The sequence below is a fragment of the Opisthocomus hoazin genome, chromosome Z, assembly GCF_030867145.1.
Source record: "Opisthocomus hoazin isolate bOpiHoa1 chromosome Z, bOpiHoa1.hap1, whole genome shotgun sequence".
NCBI lineage: Eukaryota > Metazoa > Chordata > Aves > Opisthocomiformes > Opisthocomidae > Opisthocomus > Opisthocomus hoazin.
Genome location: NC_134454.1, coordinates 61,705,376 through 61,726,584, shown reverse-complemented (window position 1 = coordinate 61,726,584; position 21,209 = coordinate 61,705,376). Strand labels below are relative to the sequence as shown.

The window sequence follows — 21,209 nt, the reverse complement described above, 5'->3', positions numbered from 1 at the left end:
TGAGACACTTTATGCAAGACTTATCTCTCTGCAATGGGACAGTGTTGCAGGTCTCAGGCAGTGGACAACAGAAAAATAGATATTATTGACAAGTGGTATACACTTAGGGTAGCTTAAGATGAGCTAAAAGAAGAGCTCTCTTTATTCATTTAAAGAATTATTTGCTCTGCTCATGACAGGAGTCCTGTTCAGTTGTCTCAATAACAGCAGTAGAGTAAGACTGAGTAGAAGCCCATCTGTTTCCATAGAGAGCAACAGGTCAAGCCAGCCAAATAGACTATGACAGTCTATACAATCAGTCCTCCACTCCTGTGGTGTCATTCTGAAAGCACAATATTACTTATTTTCAAAGCATACCATGTCCTGTTGTAATCGATGGCCTTGCTGGACTTGTCGAATGCAAGACAAAAGACAAACGGACTGAGGCATCAAGAGCCGAAGAGCTAACAAAGGAAGTAAATAACTGGTGCTTATCTTATCAGACAAAAGTAAGGGGGGATAGCCCATCACTGTAAACTCAGTGATCTGTGGTGCACTGCGGAGGCTGCGCGCAGCCAGAGATTGCTTCAGAGATTGCTTTGGATAAAGCACAGATGGCCCCCGAATACACATTCCAAGATGCCCGCTCCGAAGGCGTGTCACACTGCTGAGTCCCGCTTCTGACGACACGACATTCCATGCCAAGAGCCAATCGCTACACAATAATTGACTTAGTCCCACCTCACAAAAAGATTTCCAAACATATAAAAATTGGCACTTGAAAACTCTCTTTGGGAGGAGGAGCCAAGCGAGAACTTCACCTGACGGACGGGTCGACGGGCCTGAACCTCTCTTCCCCCCCCAAGAAGGGACGCCTTTTTGGTAAGAGTCGCACCTCTGACTTTGTCAGACGTATCCCCGGGAACACATGGTTAACTAAAGCGCTAAACTATTACTTTGAGCTCAACTTTTGTAGACAGTGCATTTATCAACAGCAATTCCGAATCTGTGATAACTGTCGCTTGAATAAATTACCTATTGTTTCAACTTTGTGAAACTGTTTCAGTGAAAGTCCTTGGAAGGGCTCTGGCAGGCTAGTTGAATATCAGACTCCCCTTACCCCCCCTTTAACGCGACACCTGTGACAGGATCTCCAAAAATCCATCTGAAAGTCCAAAAAACAAGTCCAGCATTGATAGCATCACACACTCATCCCACAGGCACCCCACACTCGCAGGTCCCCTCAAATACCAGCATGGATCCTCTGCCTGCCTGATACCCCAGCCCAGACCTGAGGCTGCCCTGCTTGACAGCTGGTCCATCTTGAAGATTGACAGTGAACACACACATGCACTCATCACACACACCCATGCACAGTGGGTTTGGGGAAGATGCAGACACTTGGCACCTCCAGCAGTCAGCACCAGGCACACAGGCTGTGACCCACTGTCCCGCTTCAGCTGCCAGTGCCGAGCCCTTCACTCACACCAGTCCCGCCAGCAGCTGGTCTTCAGGACACAAACTGTTCCCAACCCACTGGCTGCAGGTTAAAGACCCCCTGGCTCCCGTCGCTGGCACTGAGACCCCCAGTCACTCCCAACAGCCAACACTGCAGCCCAGAGCTGCCCACACCCCTGGTCTGACTCCAGCCGCTGGCCCCCACGCCTCTCACGCTGGTCCCCCAGCAGCTGGCACTGGGTCCCTGCAGCACTCACGTGCATGGGGCAGAGAGTGAGATGACGCACAGAGGTAGTTAAGAGCAGACAGGACAGACTGCGGTGATCAGGCGCGGGGCTCAGCCACACAGACGTACTGACCAGCCACAGTTTACAGGCCACTGGCCCCTTTTGTATCCTTGTCTGTCTACACCACCTCTTCATTCCTTCCTGCTCTCTTCCCCTGCACATTGCCCCCTTGGCTGGCGTAGTCCCACTGACCCCCCCCACATCCTGGACCCTCAGGTTTGCATCCTTATCCATTGCAAAGCTCCAAGTTTGTCTCCAGTTTATTAATAGCCCATCGGCTGGTGTAATTGACCAGATTTGTTTCTGGTATTCTGTCTTCAGTATTGCTAATTGCTCAGATTTTATGATTTTCTGCGTTTTTCTCCCTCCCTTTTCTTATCATGCCAATTTTGCAAGGTCCTTAATCAGGTAATCTTACTGAAAAAAATAAACATACTTATGCTCCACATATCCTTACAAATTAGTATGACTGACCATGTTTGTTTTCATCACTGCTTCTCTTACAATTTGTCAGTCAGGTTTCTGTTTCTCTGTGTTCTGATTTATGGCTTCTTTGACAAGTTACCCTTAAAGGAATGGACACTCCTTCCACATACCCTTCTACAGCCCTCAGTGTTCTTCCTATATATTTCACTTTCCATATTTGCCCCATCTATCTTTCAATCCCAGCAGCAAAGCAGTGTGATTCAAAGGTAATTTTTCTGAAGAGCAGCAGATACAATTACTCCATACAAAATGGAATTAGACAAATCAAGAATGACAGCAAGCCTATAACAATGTACTGTCCTGTGCAGTAAAATCATGCCTGCAAATGAGATGATTTTGTCTTATAACTACTTTGTGATTGAACATGCTTGCAAGCTCTCTTGTTGTGATTTCTTGAAGAAATGTTTAAAACCAGAGACTTCCCTTGTTTTTCCTTTTAGCAATTCAGGTTGTGTGTAGTTTCAAAGACACTACGATCTTGTCTGGACCTGACAAATTTGTCATACTCTTTAGCAGATGTGTGGCCTGGATGTCATAGTGGCAGTCTGGCTGATTTTATGGGCTGTAACTACACCTTTCTTTTTTAAAAAAAACCCCAAACAAATTACCTGTTTAAAGTCACTATGAAGAAAGAGGAAAAAACCACACAAACCTATTAATTATCTGTATATTGTATTCATGTCAACTTTAAAATACTTGTCTGCAAGTACAACGAAGTGGTAATATTTCCCAAGAACTCCTCAGCCCGCTTTAACACATATTCATAAGCCTGTTACAAAGAATGACATCCCTTAAACACCATCATGAACTGAATTAGATTTTAATCCTCAAACTCTAGCTAAGGTTGTTCCAGGCCTGCTCAATATTTAGGATACAAAAAAGTGGAAGAGAATGTGTCAAATATATAGCAGTTGTATCTCACTGTGGCTCATTCTTTGAGAGGAAGTAGGTCCAGTGCCGAGTTTCAGCATCCATGCAGGGACAGGAATGACTCTCACACATTAGATACAATGCACAGTCAATTCCCGATTTATTGGTCTGCTTGCGTGGTTATATACATTTTCCATATCTGTACACGCGATCACGCTTATTCGGATAGACTACAGACATAAATCACGCGCTGTTCACGCACCCCACATTCCCTTATGATTGGTAAATATGCACTAACGCCAATAGCAACAGGCCACCTCCACGTCCTTGAACACAACTTGTTTTTGCTAACCCACATCATGTTTATTCTTAGCTGTCCTTTCCAGCGGCCTGTCCAGCTATGCTAACTGTTTTGCTTAAGCGGCCTAGTCATGCTAACTCTCAAACTACACCGACCCCAACATCTCCCCCTTTTTCTTTTCAAAAAAAGCTAAGCTATCTTATCATTGCCTTAAAAACATTTGCTCAATTTGTGTTAGTTGCATCACAAAATTTTTCTTCACAGTTGCCTCTAGTGCCTTTTGTGTTATGCGTATTATATACGGAACCAATATAATCACTGCTTCCTCTATATCTCCCCCTTTTTTATTTAATGAATTTAAAGCAAGTGCTACATTGACACACCTAAGCATCACTATTGGCATTATGGTCCAGTAACAGCCCCGCTACAGTGCAACACTCGAAATGAACACAAGAACACAAATGCTAATAAAAAGATATATAGATGTGAAGTGCATACCATAACCTGTATTCATATTAATCACCTAGGCTAAAATCAATGTATCTAAGGGTATAACTCATTAACTATATACAATACCTGCAGAATTCACCAAAGACACAAAGGCAGTTACTTAGTCCAGACAAATCCGTTAGATCACAGAAACCAAATAAATCCATCCAATCACAGAAATACAAACACTATGACAACAAACACATAAAATCACACATTATAGTCGTGACCGCACACGCACAAGCACACCAAGTTTTCAACATAAATCCAAATGTTGCAAAGACTTCAGATTTTTTTTGTTTTGTTTTGTTTTGTTTTTTTGCAATGCAAAGACTTGTAAACAGACAAGGACTTACAATAATATTCAACATTTAACAGACAAATTCCCAAGCCTTGGTTTCAGGAAGAGTACTCTGTTTTCAATTCTGTTTTAGGAAGTGCACTTTCACTTCTCCCCAGGGATGTAGCCCAATGCTGTGAAGCTTTCACTATGACTAGCAGGCAGGCAACAAAAAACAATACTGGAAGAATGCTTTTGTCTTATTAATGGTCCATGCTCAGAACTTTTTGGTCCAGGGATCAGAGGTTCTCCCCGAGAATCCCTCGGTGCCGGCTAGAGGTCCTGCGGATCCCTCGGACCATTGATGTTCAAGAGCAGCGTCCTACCTGGGTACCCAAAATCCATTACCAGAAAGCAGCAAAATAATTCACTCTCCAAAACTTAACTCCGGAGCCCTAGAAAGCAGGCACTCTCGAGAACTCATTAGCATACATTAATATCATAATCAGCTAGAACAGTTTGCAGCGATAAAGATACAAGGAATTCTACTGCAGTAATCGAATTATACACACTTTTTCCAACTAAGTCCTTGAATGTCAGGAAGACGGTTCTTGCTGCGTCACTTGTGGGCTGGCCGGGACGGGCCGGCGTGCTGGGATTGGCGGGGGGAAGGGCGGGAGGGGGGGGCCGGACTGGTCCGTGCTGCCGATTGCCCGAGGGGATGCCGTGTGCCCCACCACAGAATAGTAGTAGTAGTAGGGGTTGGAAGGGACCTCTGTGGGTCATCTAGTCCAACCCTCCTGCTGAAGCAGGGTCACCTACAGCAGGCTGCACAGGACCTTGTCCAGGCGGGTCTTGAATATCTCCAGAGAAGGAGACTCCACAACCTCCCTGGGCAGCCTGTTCCACTGCTTCGTCACCCTCAGAGGGAAGAAGTTCTTCCTCATGTTCAGACGGAACTTCCTGTGCCTCAGTTTGTGCCCATTGCCCCTTGTCCTGTCACTGGGCACCACTGAAAAGAGCTTGGCCCCATCCTTCTGACACCCACCCTTCAGATATTTATAAGCATTTATTAGGTCCCCTCGCAGCCTTCTCTTCTTCAGGCTGAACAAGCCCAGCTCCCTCAGCCTCTCCTCGTAGGGCAGATGTTCCATTCCCCTCACCATCCTTGTAGCCCTCCGCTGGACTCTCCAGTAGCTCTTTGTCTTTCTTGAACTGGGGAGCCCAGAACTGGACACAGTACTCCAGATGGGGCCTCACCAGGGCAGTGTAGAGGGGAAGGAGAACCTCCCTTGTCCTGCTGGCCACACTCTTCTTGACGCACCCCAGGATTCCATTGGCTTTCTTGGCAGCCAGGGCACACTGCTGGCTCATGGTTAACCTGTCGTCCACCAGGACACCCAGGTCCCTCTCCACAGAGCTACTCTCCAGCAGGTCCACCCCAAGCCTGTACTGGTGCATGAGGTTGTTCCTCCCCAGGTGCAGGACCCTGCATTTGGCTTTGTTGAACCTCATCAGGTTCCTCTCTGCCCAGCTTTCCAGCCTATCCAGGTCACGCTGAATGGCAGCACAGCCTTCCGGTGTGTCTACCACACCTCCCAGTTTGGTGTCATCAGCAAACTTGCTGAGGGTACATTCTAACTCTTCATCCAGGTCGTTGATGAAGAAGTTAAACAAGACTGGGCCCAGTACTGACCCCTGGGGGACACCACTTGTTACTAGCCTCCAACTAGACTCAGCGCCGCTGATGACAACCCTCTGAGTTCCGCCATTCAGCCAGTTCTCTATCCACCTCACCGACCACTCATCCAGCCCACACTTCCTCAGCTTCCCTAGGAGGATATCATGGGAGACTGTGTCGAAAGCCTTGCTGAAGTCAAGGTAGACAACATCCACGGCTCTCCCTTCGTCTACCCAGCCAGTCATGTCATCGTAGAAAGCTATTAGATTGGTCAGGCATGATTTCCCCTTGGTGAATCCATGCTGACTACTCCTGATAACCTTCTTTTCTTCCACTTGCTTGATGATGGCCTCCAGGATAAGCTGCTCCATCACCTTTCCCGGGATGGAGGTGAGGCTGACCGGCCTGTAGTTCCCTGGGTCCTCCTTCTTGCCCTTTTTGAAGATTGGAGTGACACTGGCCTTTCTCCAGTCCTCGGGCACCTCTCCTGTCCTCCAGGACCTCTCAAAGGTGATGGAGAGTGGCTCAGCAATGACATCCGCCAGCTCCCTCAGCACTCGTGGGTGAATTCCATCAGGGCCCATGGATTTGTGGACATCCAGATCACTTCAGCGATCCCTCACACAGTCCTCCTCGACCAAGGGAAAGTCGTCCTCTCTGTAGGCTTCTTCTCTTACCTCCGGGGCCTGGGATTCCTGAGGGCCAGTCTTAGCACTGAAGACTGAAGCAAAGAAGGCATTCAGTAGCTCTGCCTTCTCCGCATCCTCCATCACCAGGACACCCGCCTCATTCAGCAGCGGCCCCACATTGTCCCTAGCCTTTCTTTTGCTGCTGATGTAGTTGAAGAAGCCCTTCTTGTTGTTTTTGACATCCCTTGCCAGCTTCAATTCCAGGTGTGCCTTGGCCTTCCTCGTCGCATCCCTGCATGCTCTCACCACGTTTACACCACCAGGTGTAAGGTTCGCTGACCCATCTGGTGTGGTGGTCGCTGGCACTGCAGGCTGTGCTGTGTCGGAGGGACTGCGTGGTTTTATGAACTCACCCTGCTTTGATCTCAGGTCGGGTACGCCAATTGCTGTAGAGGGACCCTGTCGTACACTTTCGGGGTGCTGGATTTTGCTCCCCACTTCCCATTTCTCTGGATTTAAAGGATCGTCAGGTTCTGGCTGATTTACCTCCCGCATTTCTCGTGTTGGGTTAGGAATTTCATTGTATGTAGGGTTAAATTTCAAAAGACTGCAGCTCTGTGCTTGCTTTGAGATAACGGTGGAGGAGTAGCAGCCGCTTCTAAGATAGTTTCTACGAGTTTTAGAGCATTTAAAGCTGTATGCACTGATTTCCAAGTAATGATTTCCTCAAGGATTTTAAACTGCAAGACTTCGTTCTTTCAAAATTGTCTGTAAAATCTTTCAATTGAGCTTTCGTTCCTTTCAGCTCATCATGCTTTTGACAGCTCAAAAAACAGGAGCTAATTGTCACTCCTCTTTGTTGCTGACCTGCACAGAGTCCCCGATTCTCTGCCACACATCCAAGTCAAACAACCGATCTGTCGTTGCTATCAGCTTTCGTCTGTGGTACCACAATAATAGTCCTGATATCTCTCCTTCAGTTAACTTCATGTTGTGTCGATCCGCCAATTCTGGCAGGCTTTTCTGTGCCGCCTTTTCCAACACTGATACAGTGGAATCCATACTGCAGATGTTCACGCCCCCCCGGCATGCCACGGGTCCGCTCCCGCCTCTCTCGGGCAGCCCAGCTTACCTCGCTGGTCGGCAGTCCCCTGCCTTCTTCGGCTGTGATATCACGTTGGGGTCACCACAATGCCGAGTTTCAGCATCCATGCAGGGACAGGAATGACTCTCACACATTGATACAATGCACAGTCGATTCCCGATTTATTGGTCTGCTTGCATGGTTATATACATTTTCCATATCTGTACACGCGATCACGCTTATTCGGATAGACTACAGACATAAATCACGCGCTGTTCACGCACCCCATATTCCCTTAGAATTGGTAAGTATGCACTAATGCTAATAGCAACAGGCCGCCTCCACATCCTTGAACACATCTTGTTTTTGCTAACCCACATCATGTTTATTCTTAGCTGTCCTTTCCAGCGGCCTGTCCAGCTATGCTAACTGTTTTGCTTAAGTGGCCTAGTCATGCTAACTCTCAAACTACATCGACCCCAACAGTCCAGCTTCCACTTCCAAGAAAACTCTAGTGGCTAGAAAGGCAGGGCCATGCAGAGAGGCCAGCTTTGAGACAGTGGGGAGAAGAGTCAGACACAAATGCCACTGTGACAGCATGTGGGATTAAGACTGTGTGTTGCTTTGATGTATCTATTTGAGGGGCAAGCCATGCTTTGGGAAGAGTTCTCAAGAAAGCATGGACAGCTCTAGTTTGGTTGGCTTCCCAGCCTCTTAACTCTCTTGGCACTGCTGCCAAACCCTGTGCTCCCACCGTACTTGTGTACGAGCCTACTGATCAAGAAGGCTTGTGTCAAAGAGCCTCTCCACTTGCTTGTTGAGGTAGAAACCACTCTTACTGTGTAAGCAACTGAATCCTGCTTTGGCCCCTGTAGGTCAACAAAGAGTGGCAGTAGGGTGCCCAATCTGCTGCACTAGGGTGTGGGTGTCAGTGTTACGCCAAGACAGTGAACCCACTCCAGCCCTTAACTTAGGTCACACTGGTCACTGCGTTTCCTCTTCTCAGTATAGTTCCTTCAGGAAGGTGAAGTCTGACAGGAAGGATGGTTCACTTCTCTAAGACCCTTTCTTCTGAAGCACAGATAGTGATGAATGGGAAGAGCTGTAAACTTTTCTCAAAAGGGTTTTGACTTTGAATGCACATTAGAGAACAGTCACAGCTGCCTCAGCCATTTTGCCTTTATGAGTGGTGATCTGCTTTATCACTTCATGGTTATTGATGAATGGTTATTGGCTCAGCGCTTCTCCTGTTCCTATGCACTGTCAGGGAAGACAGTGTTCCAAGCTCATTCTCCATCCTGAGGTGAAGTTTAACTAGAGGGAGATGGTGTGTGTTCAGGTGGCATCAAAATTGAGCGATGGGATATCAGTTCTGCCACCAAGATGCCACATCTCTACAGGCAAATCACTGCACTTTTCCATGCCTTTGCTTCCCTTCCTCCTCTTTCGTCTGCATATTTAGATTGCAAGTCTTCACTGCTATGGATATATTTGTACAGCACCTAACACAATGGGGTCTTGCAGTTGACTGAGTTTTCTCTAGGCTGTCACACTGCAAATGCAAAGCAAAACCCATAGCATTTGACATTCCTTTATCTCCAGGGTCTACCATTTAGGGTATTTCCCTGCTGCACTATTTCATTTGCACCGTCAAAGTTACTCTGAACACTAAAGCATTTCTGCTCTCTCTGAGTTCATATATGCGTAAAGTCCATTAAGGGTGATGCACCAGTAGCAAGAACATAGGAGGTAACAAGTATGTCCTGCAAGAACTGTCAACAATATAGCCAGTTCTTGTCACGGCCTGCTATACTCCCACTGAAAAAGAGATTCTGGCAGCATATGAAGGCGTTCGAGCTGCTTCAGAAGTGGTCGGCACTGAAGCACAGCTCCTCCTAGCACCACGATTGCCGGTCCTGGGCTGGATGTTCAAAGAGAGTGTCCCCTCCATGCATCATGCCACCGATGCTACGTGGAGTAAGTGGGTCACCCTGATCACCCAGTGCGCCTGAATGGCAAACCCCAGTCGCCCAGGAATTCTGGAGGTAATCATGGACTGGCCAGAAGGCAAAGATTTTGGAGCACCACCAGAGGAGGAGGTGACGTGCTGAAGAGGCCCCACTGTATAACAAGCTGCCAGAAGATAAGAAACAGTATGCCCTGTTCATGGATGGGTCCTGTCGCATTGTGGGGAAGCAGTGGAGGTGGAAGGCTGCTGTATGGAGCCCTACACGACAAGTCGCAGAAACTGCCGAGCGAGAAGGTGAGTCAAGCCAGTTTGCAGAGGTGAAAGCCATCCAGCTGGCTTTAGCCCTTGCCAGTCGAGAGAAGTGGCCAGTGCTCTATCTTTACACTGACTCCTGGATGGTGGCCAATGCCTTGTGGGGGTAGCTGCAGCAATGGAAGAAGAACAACTGGCAGCGCAGAGGCAAACCCATCTGGGCTGCCCCATTGTGCAAGATATTGCTGCCCGTCTGGAGCAGTTGGTTGTGAAAGTCCATCACGTGGACGCCCATGTCCCTAAGAGTCGGGCCACTGAGGAACATCAAAACAAACACCAGGTGGATCAGGCTGCCAAGATTGAAGTGGTTCAGGTGGATCTGGACTGGCAACATAAGGGTGAACTATTTATAGCTCAGTGGGCCCATGACACCTCGGGCCACCAAGAAAGGAACGCGACATACAGATGGGCTCGTGACCAAGGGGTGGACTTGACCATGGACACCATTGCACAGGTTATCCATAAATGTGAAACATGCGCTGCAATCAAGCACGCCAAGCGGGTAAAGCCTCAGTGATATGGAGGACGATGGCTAAACTATAAATATGGGGAGGCTTGGCAGATTGACTACATCGCACTGCCACAAACCCGCCAAGGCAAGCACTATGTGCTCACAATGGTGGAGGCCACCACCGGATGGCTGGAAACCTACTCTGTGCCCCATGCCACCGCCTGGAATAACATCCTGGGCCTGGAAAAACAAGTCCTGTGGCGACATGGCACCCCTGAAAGAATTAAGTTGGACAACGGGACCCACTTTCCTAACAGCCTCATAGACACCTGGGCCAAAGAACACGGTATTGAGTGGGTGTATCATATCCCCTACCATGCACCAGCCTCTGGAAAGATCGAACGGTACAATGGGCTGCTAAAAACCACTTTGAGGGCAATGGGGGGTGCGACTTTCAAAAATTGGGATACCCATTTAGCAAAGGCCACCTGGTTGGTTAACACCAGAGGGTCCACCAACCGGGCTGGTCCTGCTCAGTCAAAACCTCAGCGCCCTGTAGAAGGGGATAAAGTCCCTGTAGTGCACATGCGGAACATGTTAGGGAAGACGGTTTGGGTTAGTCCTGCCTCGGGCAAAGGCAAGCCCGTCCGCGGGATTGCTTTTGCTCAAGGGCCTGGGTGTAGCTGGTGGGTAATGTGAAAGGATGGGGAAGTCCAATGTGTACCTCATGAGGATTTGATTTTGGGTGAGAACAGTCCATAAATAAATTGTATGAAGTTAATTGTTAAATAACCCTGTCACTGTCTGTTATCACTGTTATAATTGTTATATTTTGTACCAGCAGTAGCATAGTAAGAATCGTCCAGATTAAAGAAGGATGGACTTTTTGATGAACCCTAGCAGAGCACAGCGATGATGGAACTGGACCTGGTTTTCAACAACTGGCATCCAGCAACTTCATCAAGATCAACATCTCCTGCAGACTGTGGGCACAGGCCACACTGGATACATCAGCCGTGAGCTCCGGATGCAGCAAGTGACCGCCCATCACCACACATCACCTCCCCTGCCACGGAAGACCATTACGACAGATGGAGCCTGAAGTCATGGATTAAATGAACTCAATGGACACTTTAGAGTGATGATCCATAGACTAAGGGAATGATATCTGGAGACAGGAGAAGTGGTGGTGATCAACTGGACAAAGGGGGACCTGGGCATGACGTAGATGGTATGGAATAAGGGGTGGATAATGTCCTGGGTTTGGCCAGGACAGGGTTAATTTTCACCGGACTCCAGGAACGGACACAGCTGGGCGGGCTTACCCAACCTGGCCAAACAGAGCAGGGTATTCCATACCATTTGTCGTCATGCTGGGTTCCGGTGGGGGGGAGCTGGGCGGCGGGAACTCACTCGTGGTTCTGGAGTGTGCGGCGGCGGTCTGGTCCAGGAAAGTGGCTCTGTGGGTTGTGCGGTTTGTGTTATGTTTTCTCCTTATCTGTATCGTTGTTGTTCCTGTTCCCTTTGTTTGCTGTTCTGTTAAACTGCCCTTATCCCGACCCACCAGTTTCTGCCTGTTTCTTTCCATTCTCTTCCGCACCCCGGCAGGGGGAGGGGTGGCTGCGTGGTGCTTTTGTTGCCGGCCACAGCCAATCCATAACAGTATTACAAATGCCACTGTTTTTTTCCTGAGATGTGTCCTATCTTCTGCCTTTAGCATTTCTTATTCTTCAGTGATGTTAGCAATGCCCCAGTGGCAGCTTCAACAACAGAGTCACTGTAGTCCCTGTAGATCCAGTCCTTGGCCAGATGCTAAAGCAGTGACTCCTGCAGGAGAAACTTAGCATCTGGCAGGACTGGCCTCCAACTCCTAAATGGCAAATTAGGCTACCCCTGCAGCAAGCAGCAGAGAGCATGAAAAATGCAGCACCCATGAAGTTAGCACCAGTGGAAATATCCTGTATGCCGCCTGCACTGTTTCACTCAACAATGAGAGTTTTAAGTCCTGCTGTTTTCACACGTCTTTCTCAACTACTTAAAAGACAAATGTCTGCAGGAAGCTGGATATGCATTCTCTCTACAGGAAATGTGCCAGTGAACATGTTTATTTGCCTGTGGAGTAAAGAAAACACATTTAAAATATGCATATCAGCCTTCTGTTGAGGGAGGTGTATTTTTAAAAAATCTGACACAACTCCCTGCTGAATTAGTTTTCTCAACTAACTACTATCTTGTCAGTCTTACTCGCAGTAGATCTTTTCTGTTTCTCTCATAATCAGGCACTTTCAGCAGCACTGAGGGGGACAAAACAGAGAGAATAAAGGATTCAGGGTAAAAATCATCCCATTGCAGAGTCTGGCTTACTCAAAGCCTTAAATACCACTTCAGCTGTTACCAGCTTTTAAGAAATGCCTTGGGCGCAGTGGAGGTTTAACTTGTTCCATTTTTAATGAAACAATATACCTATTATCACTGTTTTCGACACTGGACTGCAGTAAGAACCCTGAGATTCATACCATTATAAACTGATCCTGGCAGATCATTTGGAGATATGGAAATCTAGACTTACATTTTATGTTGTTTGTTAGGCAGAATTAGTTAAGAGGTTGGAAGAAACAAGCGCTCCTGGTCTGCAAAAGAGCTTGCATCAGTATCAGCTGTTCTTGTAGTGATTATTCTGACTTAAACCAGGGAGGTCTGAATTCACCTGAAATGAAGTCTACAGTACTGAGTGCAGCAGCTTTCTGATCATTGCAGTATTTCAAGTTTGCAAAGTGTAAAATAAAATAAGAGTCACAACAGAGAAAAAGAAGTATCACTTGTTATAATTTATCCCTGGGTCTGTTTGATGTAAACTATTGACGAGTTTAACTCTGGACATCCATCAGTGTGTTTCTGTTTAGAAAAATGAGTGAAGATACCAGCTCTTTTAAATCTTAAAGAGAAAACCTTGTCTTTAAGTACCTCAAGACCTTAAGCAGAACTGAAGAATGTTTTCTGTACACTGTCAAAAGCTTGAGTGTTTTCCAAATGTCGTAATTACCCTAATAAGATATTAAGTAAAGGTATTACCTCTTCTTGTCCAACCTGAGTTAAAAGACACTTGGAAAAAAATCTGCATCTAGCTCTTGTAATGATATTATCTTGAAAGGGCTTTGTTTAAATTTAGAATCAACAGGAAAATTGAATGCTTCAGCTCCAGAAGTAAATGAAATGCAATGCACCAGAACTGTCAGGTTATGTGTCTGCAACACTGCTGACCCACACTGCACAGAAACAGCCTTCCTGAACTTCCAGACAGTCTGTCATTTGGAGTGCATGTTAGATTAATGGTTGAAGTAGCTTCATACTGCAGGAATCTCTTTTGTTTGCTTGTCTCTGAAGACATTCTAGGTGAAAAAAAGTTAGAAAGATTGTCTTAGTTGAAGGACTGATGCTATTTTCACACCTTTTCCTACAGTATAAAATCCTCCAGTATTCAAATCTGCAAAGTTTTGGAGGGCTCACACAAAAAGAAGTCTGTGCCACAATGCAGTCTTATGTAGTATCTTCACAATGGGAGTAGTTTTAAAGAAACTTCCTCCCAGGAAGTGAGTGAAAAATCACTCATCATAAAGCAATAGTGGATCTGTTCATCTCTGTGCTGTGTACTGTCAGCAGCTTCATGCAGGCTGCGTGTGCTTGCCCTACAGCAGCAACCTGAAAGAGGTGCAGACACCTCGGAAAGGTGAAGCAGAAGATGTGATTGGGAAAGTACTTCAGACCCCTGTGTTCCACTCGATGACAAGACAGGAGCTGCTGAAGTTGTTTCCTGATTTGGGGCTGGAGACATGAAGGGTTAGGTTGGTGGAGTTCAAGCAAACAAATCGAGAAAGGCTTTGAATGGCCTTACATAATTGCTGGGACACGTCAATTATGTCAGCAGTAGACCACAAGTCACAGAGAAGCTAGCCCTCTGGGGAGTCACAGTCACCTTTCCCCACAGCAGGAGAAAACCTCAGTCAAATGACACAAAGGAGTGACAGGAAAGGGTGGCACAGCAGGGTAACGCTGGCAAAGGCAGGATTTGCAGAAGCCTCTCCTGCTCATGGCATTGCAGAGGAGAAGGCGGCACTGCTGCAATGTGCAAAACTGAACAGATTCTCCGTCTGCACATTTAGATCTCACAGAGTCGTTGCTGTTCCACTGACAACAGCACATTCATCCCTCTAGGTAAGAAATTTCACGAAGCAGTGATTTTTCTTTGGTTATGTGCGCATCAGTTTTCCCATTATTGAACTCTTTCTGAAAACCGAACCCAGCTGGACTGGCTCAGCAAATGCAGACGTTCACCTCAACACAGACACACACGCACGCTCTCAGAGACGCACCCATTAATTTAAGAGAAGTCCTTCGTTGCACTCCTGGTATCTCCTCACGCAGATGGATTAGCTTGACTAACGCTTCTCTGACGACAAAGCAATAACCCGTCCTCCCCGCTACAACTTAAGGACTTTACCGACACCTGATTTTTTGCATAAACCGGCAGGCACCGCGGGCGCCCTGTATCAGCCGCGCCCCGCTGACGCCTTCCAAGACGACGGCAGGGCCGGGTGCTGCCCGCTCCCCACATCGCCCCCTCGGGCCGGCTCCGCCCGGACCACCCTCACCGGACAGAGCCGCTGGAGTAAGCCCCGCGCCCCGTCCCCGCCGCACTCCCACCCCGCCCCGCCCGAGGCCGCCCTCTCCTCGGCCGCAGATCCGCGGCGCCGAGCGCAGCCACAGCAGTCGCCCTGCTGTCCAATCGATCGCGGCCTCTCCCTCCTCCCCGCGGGCCGCCACCGCCGCTGGAGCACCGTGTCTCTTCGCTGGGCGCGGAGCGGAGGGCGGGCGGCCAGCTCTCCGCGGGGACGATGGGGGCCCCGCACACCGCGGAGCCGATGGGCCCGCGGCGGCGCCCGCGCCCGGCGGCCCGCAGAGACGGAACGCGAGGCAGGGCGAGGATGATTCCGGGCTCTGCGCGCAGGGTCTGCTCGGGGCGGGCTGAGGCCCACCGGGCCCCGGGGACCCCGGCCGATCTCGGCGCGGGCTCCGTGCGCCCCTCCCGGTCCCGGCGAAGGGGCGGCGGGGTCACCGCCACCTTAAAGGACGGGTGGATGCCGCATCCGGGTGCTCCCCACACGTCGTCGCGCCTTGCGCCAGCGCTCCTGCGAGCAGCCTCGGCCCCGCGGGAGGCGCCGGGCCGCCGGCAGCGTGCCGAGCGCTACCGCCCGCCGAGGCCGCGACGGGGCGGAGGTAGGGAGGAAGCAGGCGGGGAGACTTCCTCCTCCTCAGCAGCGAGCCGGGCAGCGGTGGTAGCTTCTATCCCAGAGCGGTCGGCACGGGCTCGACACCGGCCTCCGCTGCCCGGCTGCGGGCTGCGCCCCGGCGGGAGGCCCCCCGCGTCGCCCATGCCGCCCGCGTGCCCCCGCTGGCGCTGACCGCCCCTCCGGGGCCGCGATCGGGAAGGCGGGCGCCGCCGGCTGGCGAGAGCGGGGGGCGATGCCGGTCGCCGCCCGCCCAGCGCCTCGCGGGGCGCAGTCCGACGCCCGCTTCCTCGCCCCTGCCTGCCGGCGGGACCGCGGCGAGGAGAGCGGCGGCGAGCGGCCCCAGCCCCTGCGGCTGGCCGGCGAGGGCGGCCGGCGCGGCAGATGGGTGGCTTCTTCCGCCGCCCCCTTCCTGCTTGCTTTCCCCTCCTCTCCTCCGCCGTCCTCCGCCTCCTCCGCTGCCTCCTCCTCCGCTGCCGAGGCCGCCGCCTCCGCCTCCCCCTCGGCCGCCTGCCTCTTCCCGGCACCCCCCCGGATCCGCGCTCGCTCCCGCTCCCGCTTCCCTGGACTCGCCATGAGCGGCGGTACCGCTCGCTTGCCGCCGCCGCCCCTGCACGGGCCGAACCTGCCGGAGCCGGGAGCGCGTAGCCAGGGACGCGGCAGCCCCGCCGGCCACGGCGCACCCCGCGCTGCCCCGGGCGCCAGAGGCCCGCCACCAGGTGAGCGGGAAGGGGGCCCTAGGGGAGGGGGTGTAGCTCCAGGCATCCCGCCCCAGCCCGGCGAGGCCTCGAAGTTGTCCTCCTCAGCATCCGGGTCGCGGCCGCCCTGGGGGGGTCCGTCGCGGGTCGGGGGCGGGCGGCGGGACGGGACGGATGAGAAACTCCCGCCGGTCGCCGCGGAGCGGCTGCCGACAGGCCGCGGGGTGCCCGGCACCCCCTCCGCCTCGGTGCCCGGGGCGGCGATGGCTTTTTCCCCGCCGGTCGGAATGCGGCGTTGCGAAGCGCCGGCGGCCCTCGGTGCTGGGGCTGGTGGTGTCGTCTCTGGTCGTCGTACCGTTGCCCCCGCGCCCCGCCCCCCAATCCCGTATGTCAGCCGGCGGGGCAGCCGGAGGGCCTGCGCTGCGCCGGGCGTCGGTGCTCGCTTGCCCCGTGGGAGGCCACGGGGCCTGGCCAGGCTGCCCGTCCTCCTTCCTCCCGGCCGCCGGCCTGCAGCCGGCCCCGGGGCTCCGCGGGCCGCCCGCCGTGCTGCGGCTCTGGCAGGTTTTGGGGGAGGGATGCGTCTCTGTCCCTGAACCGGGCGCGGCCCCTGGCAGCGAGCTGCCGGTATCTCTGGGAATCCGCTGTTTACAAGGGCCGGTCACCTCAGGTTCCTGCGTTTGGCTCTGAAACGCTGTGAGAGTCGGGGTGCCGCTGTGGGAACCCCGGCTGGGCGCCTTCGGTGCCCGCAACAGCTGCCCCTTCGACGTGCGCTGGAGTTGGCTGCGAAGTGGCAGCCTGCAGCGGGGTTGCTCTGAGGAACTGGTTCTGGGCATGTGGTTCACTTGTCCTGGAGGTACGGTGTTTTTAGGACTGGGGTCCCGACATCTGGGTTGGAGCGCTTGTTGCCAAACACCACAGCCGCTTCCGAGACTGCGGTGGGGTTTCTGTTGTCCTTGAATTTAAGCGAGTGTCTGTGTGGTTTGGGACTGGGGCCTTACATGTCTTCCTAAGCTGTTTGTGAATGGCAGCAAGAATGAAGCTGTTTATGCGAATGTGAAGTGAGTAATTAGGAAGTGGCATGGGAGAACAACAGAAAACAAGACATCGTTCTTTGGGCCTGGAGGGTGAAGAAATGAGATACTGGATTGGTCTTTTTGTAGAACATACTTCTAGTGGTGCTCAGATCTTGGGGACTTGGATGATTTTATACTGATGGAAATCTTGATCTGGAATAAAGTAGGTTTTATAGACAAATTTGTATTGAAATTTGTGGTTGACAGCATATTGAAAGATTATCATGCAGAAAGTTGTGGAAGAACTTGAATTTTTATCTGTGAATTGTATTACATAGCTCAAAAATAGCTTTTCCTGTGTGCTGAGACCACACAGCACATGGTGAAGATCAGTCTCTCCTATCTAGGTATTTGAGCGTTCCAAATAAAATGTATAGGAGAAAAATGATCTTCCAGTACAGGTGATCTGGAAATGGAGGTTTCAGCTGATGAAACTGTATTTCAACTTTTTGTTTTTAAAACCCTGTGTTAGAGCCTGATCTCAAAACCTCTGCTAACCTTGCTACACCCTTAATAATCTGATAGACAAATTGATCTTGTATGCTACTACTTGGAGATAAAAGCTGTGCAAAATCTTGGTGGAGAAAAGAACTGTAACCCTTATCATATAATGAACTCATTGCAGGCCTAGTGTACAAAGACCTTGCTGTTGGATGAGGAAATGCTGAGCTTTTTCCTCTCCAAAAAGGGAAGAGGCTTTGTGGGCTTCTCCTGGTTTTGGTACTCACTAGCACAGATCCTGTGCTTGGAAGTCCTATGCTCAATGGTAACTGGAATAGTCAGAATCAATTTGCTCAAAAGTGCTCTTGCAGATGCCCAAGTTAAATGATGTAGTTTTACAATATACTTAGGTCACAGCAGTAGGTGAACATTTGTTGTTAGCTGTGATCTCAAAAATACATAAAATATTTTCTTGTAGTATAATACCTGATTCATCTTTAGTTTTGAGATAACATGTAATAATTTATCTAGGAGATTTCTAGGCTGGGGATGAGAAACACATATTTTTTTTCCTCCAGAGGGAAAGACTGTTATTCTGACTTTGTGAAAATCTACCTGTTTTATTCAAACATTTGCCCACCAGAGGAAAGAATGATGCACTAAACTCTGACATGAGGGCCAAACTTGGATTGTTTTGCCAAGCATTCTCTTAGTTGTGCGCTTGAAAGCAGTGGTGTCCTATTGGTGGCCTTAATACATTAACTTTTGATAAAAAACTCTATTGTGAGCTGGATTTCAAACGTTAAGGGGTTAGTGAAATTACTGTAGTTTACAAGCAAAATTGAGAGAGTATTTACTATTTCTTTTCTCCCAGCAGAAAAACGGTTAGTGATGACTGATTCGTCTTTTTTTTTTGTTTGGGTTTTTTTTTGTGTTTTTTTCCTGAACAGTGCGTGTCAACAGAAGGCAGACTCTCTCTCTGCTGTCAAATTAGTGAAAGAATATTGGACTAGAAAACACTGCGCTGAAGAGCTGATTTTTTCATTCAGGGAATTGATCCAGATTGTAAGAGACACTTCACCTCCCATGAAGTACTTTGCCTTCGCTGAGGTACACGCGTTTCCTCAGTGGAAGAGAGAAACCCACATAGAGGCAAGGTTGTGGGCTAGGAAAAGGAAAGTGTGTCCACAGTGGGGTTTCGTAGACCTTTCCAGCTTCACTTTTTTTTGTAAGGTCCAATATTAACATTCTGAGGTTTTGCAGCATTTAGAAAGGAAAGATGGCATTTGAAAAATTGTGGTGTACGTAAGATACTGGTGTGATGTCTATAGCTGAAGAAATCAGCTTTTCTCTTAGACATCTTTGTTATGCATATCAGCTTTTTGGATGTCATCTGGTAAACTGCTAAATTTAATATTGCTTGCCCTCCTTATGTTGCAAAACTTTAAGAACCACATAAGGCTAAGTCCTATCACAAAATACTGTTAAGAGGAGTAGTGGGAGGTGCTTATTTAGGCGGGTAACGAGGCATCTCCTAAGTCTTTCTGTTTGGAGGAGCTGAAACGGCTAATGAAAGGATTAGTGCCAGTTTTCAAACCTATATGTAACTGCAGAATGTGAGGGAATGGACCTGCATGTAAAGATAGCACTAATGTGTTGATTAAGTGCAGTAAAAAGTTGTTTGAATTCATAGTGATTCTGCCTAATGCTGTATATACTAAGCAGTTGTAAGTACTGCAACTCTTTAAGATCAGCACATGTAAGCTTTTGTGCCTTTAGCAGTTGTGCATAGTTATACAATCTATGCATCATATGTATGGTTTTGTTCTCAAACTGGAAAGCGCTTACTGTGGCTTTACAGTTAATGTCATACTTAATTCTGTCATGCCTGGAGGTATACATGAGTTTTCTGATTTATGTCATGGTTGTGTCTTGATAGCTTTATAACTGTGTTAAATGAAGCAAGAGGGAAGGAGAACTTCTTAGTAAGAACAAGTGAAGCACATTCAGTATGTGGATGATTTTCAAGAGCTGCAATACGTTTTGATAGATTGAAAACAAGCAAACAAAAACCCCTAAACCAGAGACTAGTATTGCAGCCCCTTTGAATTTGGTTGAAGTGCAGTGTTCACAAGTAGAGAAGCGGCATGGTGGTACTTCTTGGTTAGAATTACTACAATATTGTAAACCTGTTACTGCGCTTGTTTGTTGGGTAGAACTAATCTGTTTTGGACAGTGGATTGTAATTACCTGTAGTATTGCAGAGTGATTTATTATAAAACTGGTGTGTTGTTTGTGCTAGTTTTGAATTATAAAGGAAGATAGAAGGCTTTGTTTTTTACATGAAGGTGTGCTCTGAATAGTTTCTAGTAATCGTGGAGATAATGTTAGCAGACATGCATTGAATGTTTATTTCAGGAAATTAGTTATAACAGAAAGGAGTTGCATATTTATGGGGTTAATTTGGGAAATAAACACAAATGTACTTCCTTAACAATTATTTTCAGATAATGTACGTTTAAGTCGTTCTCTGTGGCTACTCTATCACTTTATTTTTTATTTCACCTTGACTTTCTTTGGTAGATTAATATGTTGTGCTTGTATGAACTGGAAGTTATCATTTTATGGCCTGAAATTGTTCTGTGCCATAAATGTACTGTATGAAGTTATTTTGGAGATATGCTTTGTAGGTGCCAGCACCAACCAGCTCAAGTCAATGCTAGCAAAAGTTGATATTTCCCTCTGAAATAAGTGTTTCCCTCTGAAAGAAGTGTTTAAAGATAGTGTGAGACGGAGGTAAATGTATTTTAAGGAAAATGAATAAAATAAAATTAGTATGCAGATGTTTTAATTGTTAGTTCTTGCAGTATGAACAACTTTATTCTTACTTATGGTGGCATAGTTCAAATATAAAATAAGCAGGAGCACAGGAATGAAAAATCCTAAATTGTCTCTACAGTACAAATTTCAGTTTAATAATAAGGAAAAGACCAGGGATAAGCATTTAATTTTGAAATGCATGCTCTGCTTTGTAACCTCTGCTTATGAAATAATCTAAATAGGCCTTCTGGTCTAACCCATCAAGATACTGATTATTGTCAGTATCTGTTCATTTGAACTGGATGACCACTTGAACTGATGCTTCAGCTGTCAGGAGGACTGTGAGTTTAGGGGGCTACACAGAAAAATCTAATACAGCGCTGCAGTGTAGCTGGCAATTGATTTGGTTTGTAAACTCACATGTCTTTGGTTAGCTACTGGCTTGGCTAAAAGTTGTTAATTTCCTAGAAAATAGGGGAGAGATTAATTTTCATTAAAAGGGAAAGTGTTAGATGTGTGTGTTGATTTTTATACTGGTGTCACTGCACAGACATTAGTGTAGATGGCATGGATTTGCATCTGAAAAACAATTTAGGTCTGACATCTTGGACAGATT

At 48.5% G+C, this 21,209-nt stretch overlaps 2 protein-coding genes across 4 annotated transcripts in view; both read left to right on the top strand.

The window, feature by feature from the left end:
* SHB (SH2 domain containing adaptor protein B) overlaps nt 1-11,200 on the top strand; it is a 142,392-nt gene extending 131,192 nt beyond the window's left edge. The window contains exon 7 of one of the 2 annotated variants that reach the window (XM_075411208.1): nt 11,121-11,200. In XM_075411208.1, coding sequence (XP_075267323.1) covers nt 11,121-11,166 — 46 coding nt within the window. In that variant the 3' untranslated portion in view covers nt 11,167-11,200. Of the gene's footprint in view, nt 1-11,117 lie in introns of both variants that reach the window. The other variant, XM_075411207.1, reaches the window with a different exon arrangement.
* A 4,596-nt stretch (nt 11,201-15,796) lies between these two features.
* Nucleotides 15,797-21,209, top strand: part of RNF38 (ring finger protein 38) — a 133,177-nt gene continuing 127,764 nt past the window's right edge. Inside the window, exon 1 of one of the 2 annotated variants that reach the window (XM_075447312.1) lies at nt 15,797-16,280. In XM_075447312.1, coding sequence (XP_075303427.1) covers nt 15,797-16,280 — 484 coding nt within the window. The remainder of the gene's footprint in view (nt 16,281-21,209) is intronic. The other variant, XM_075447315.1, reaches the window with a different exon arrangement.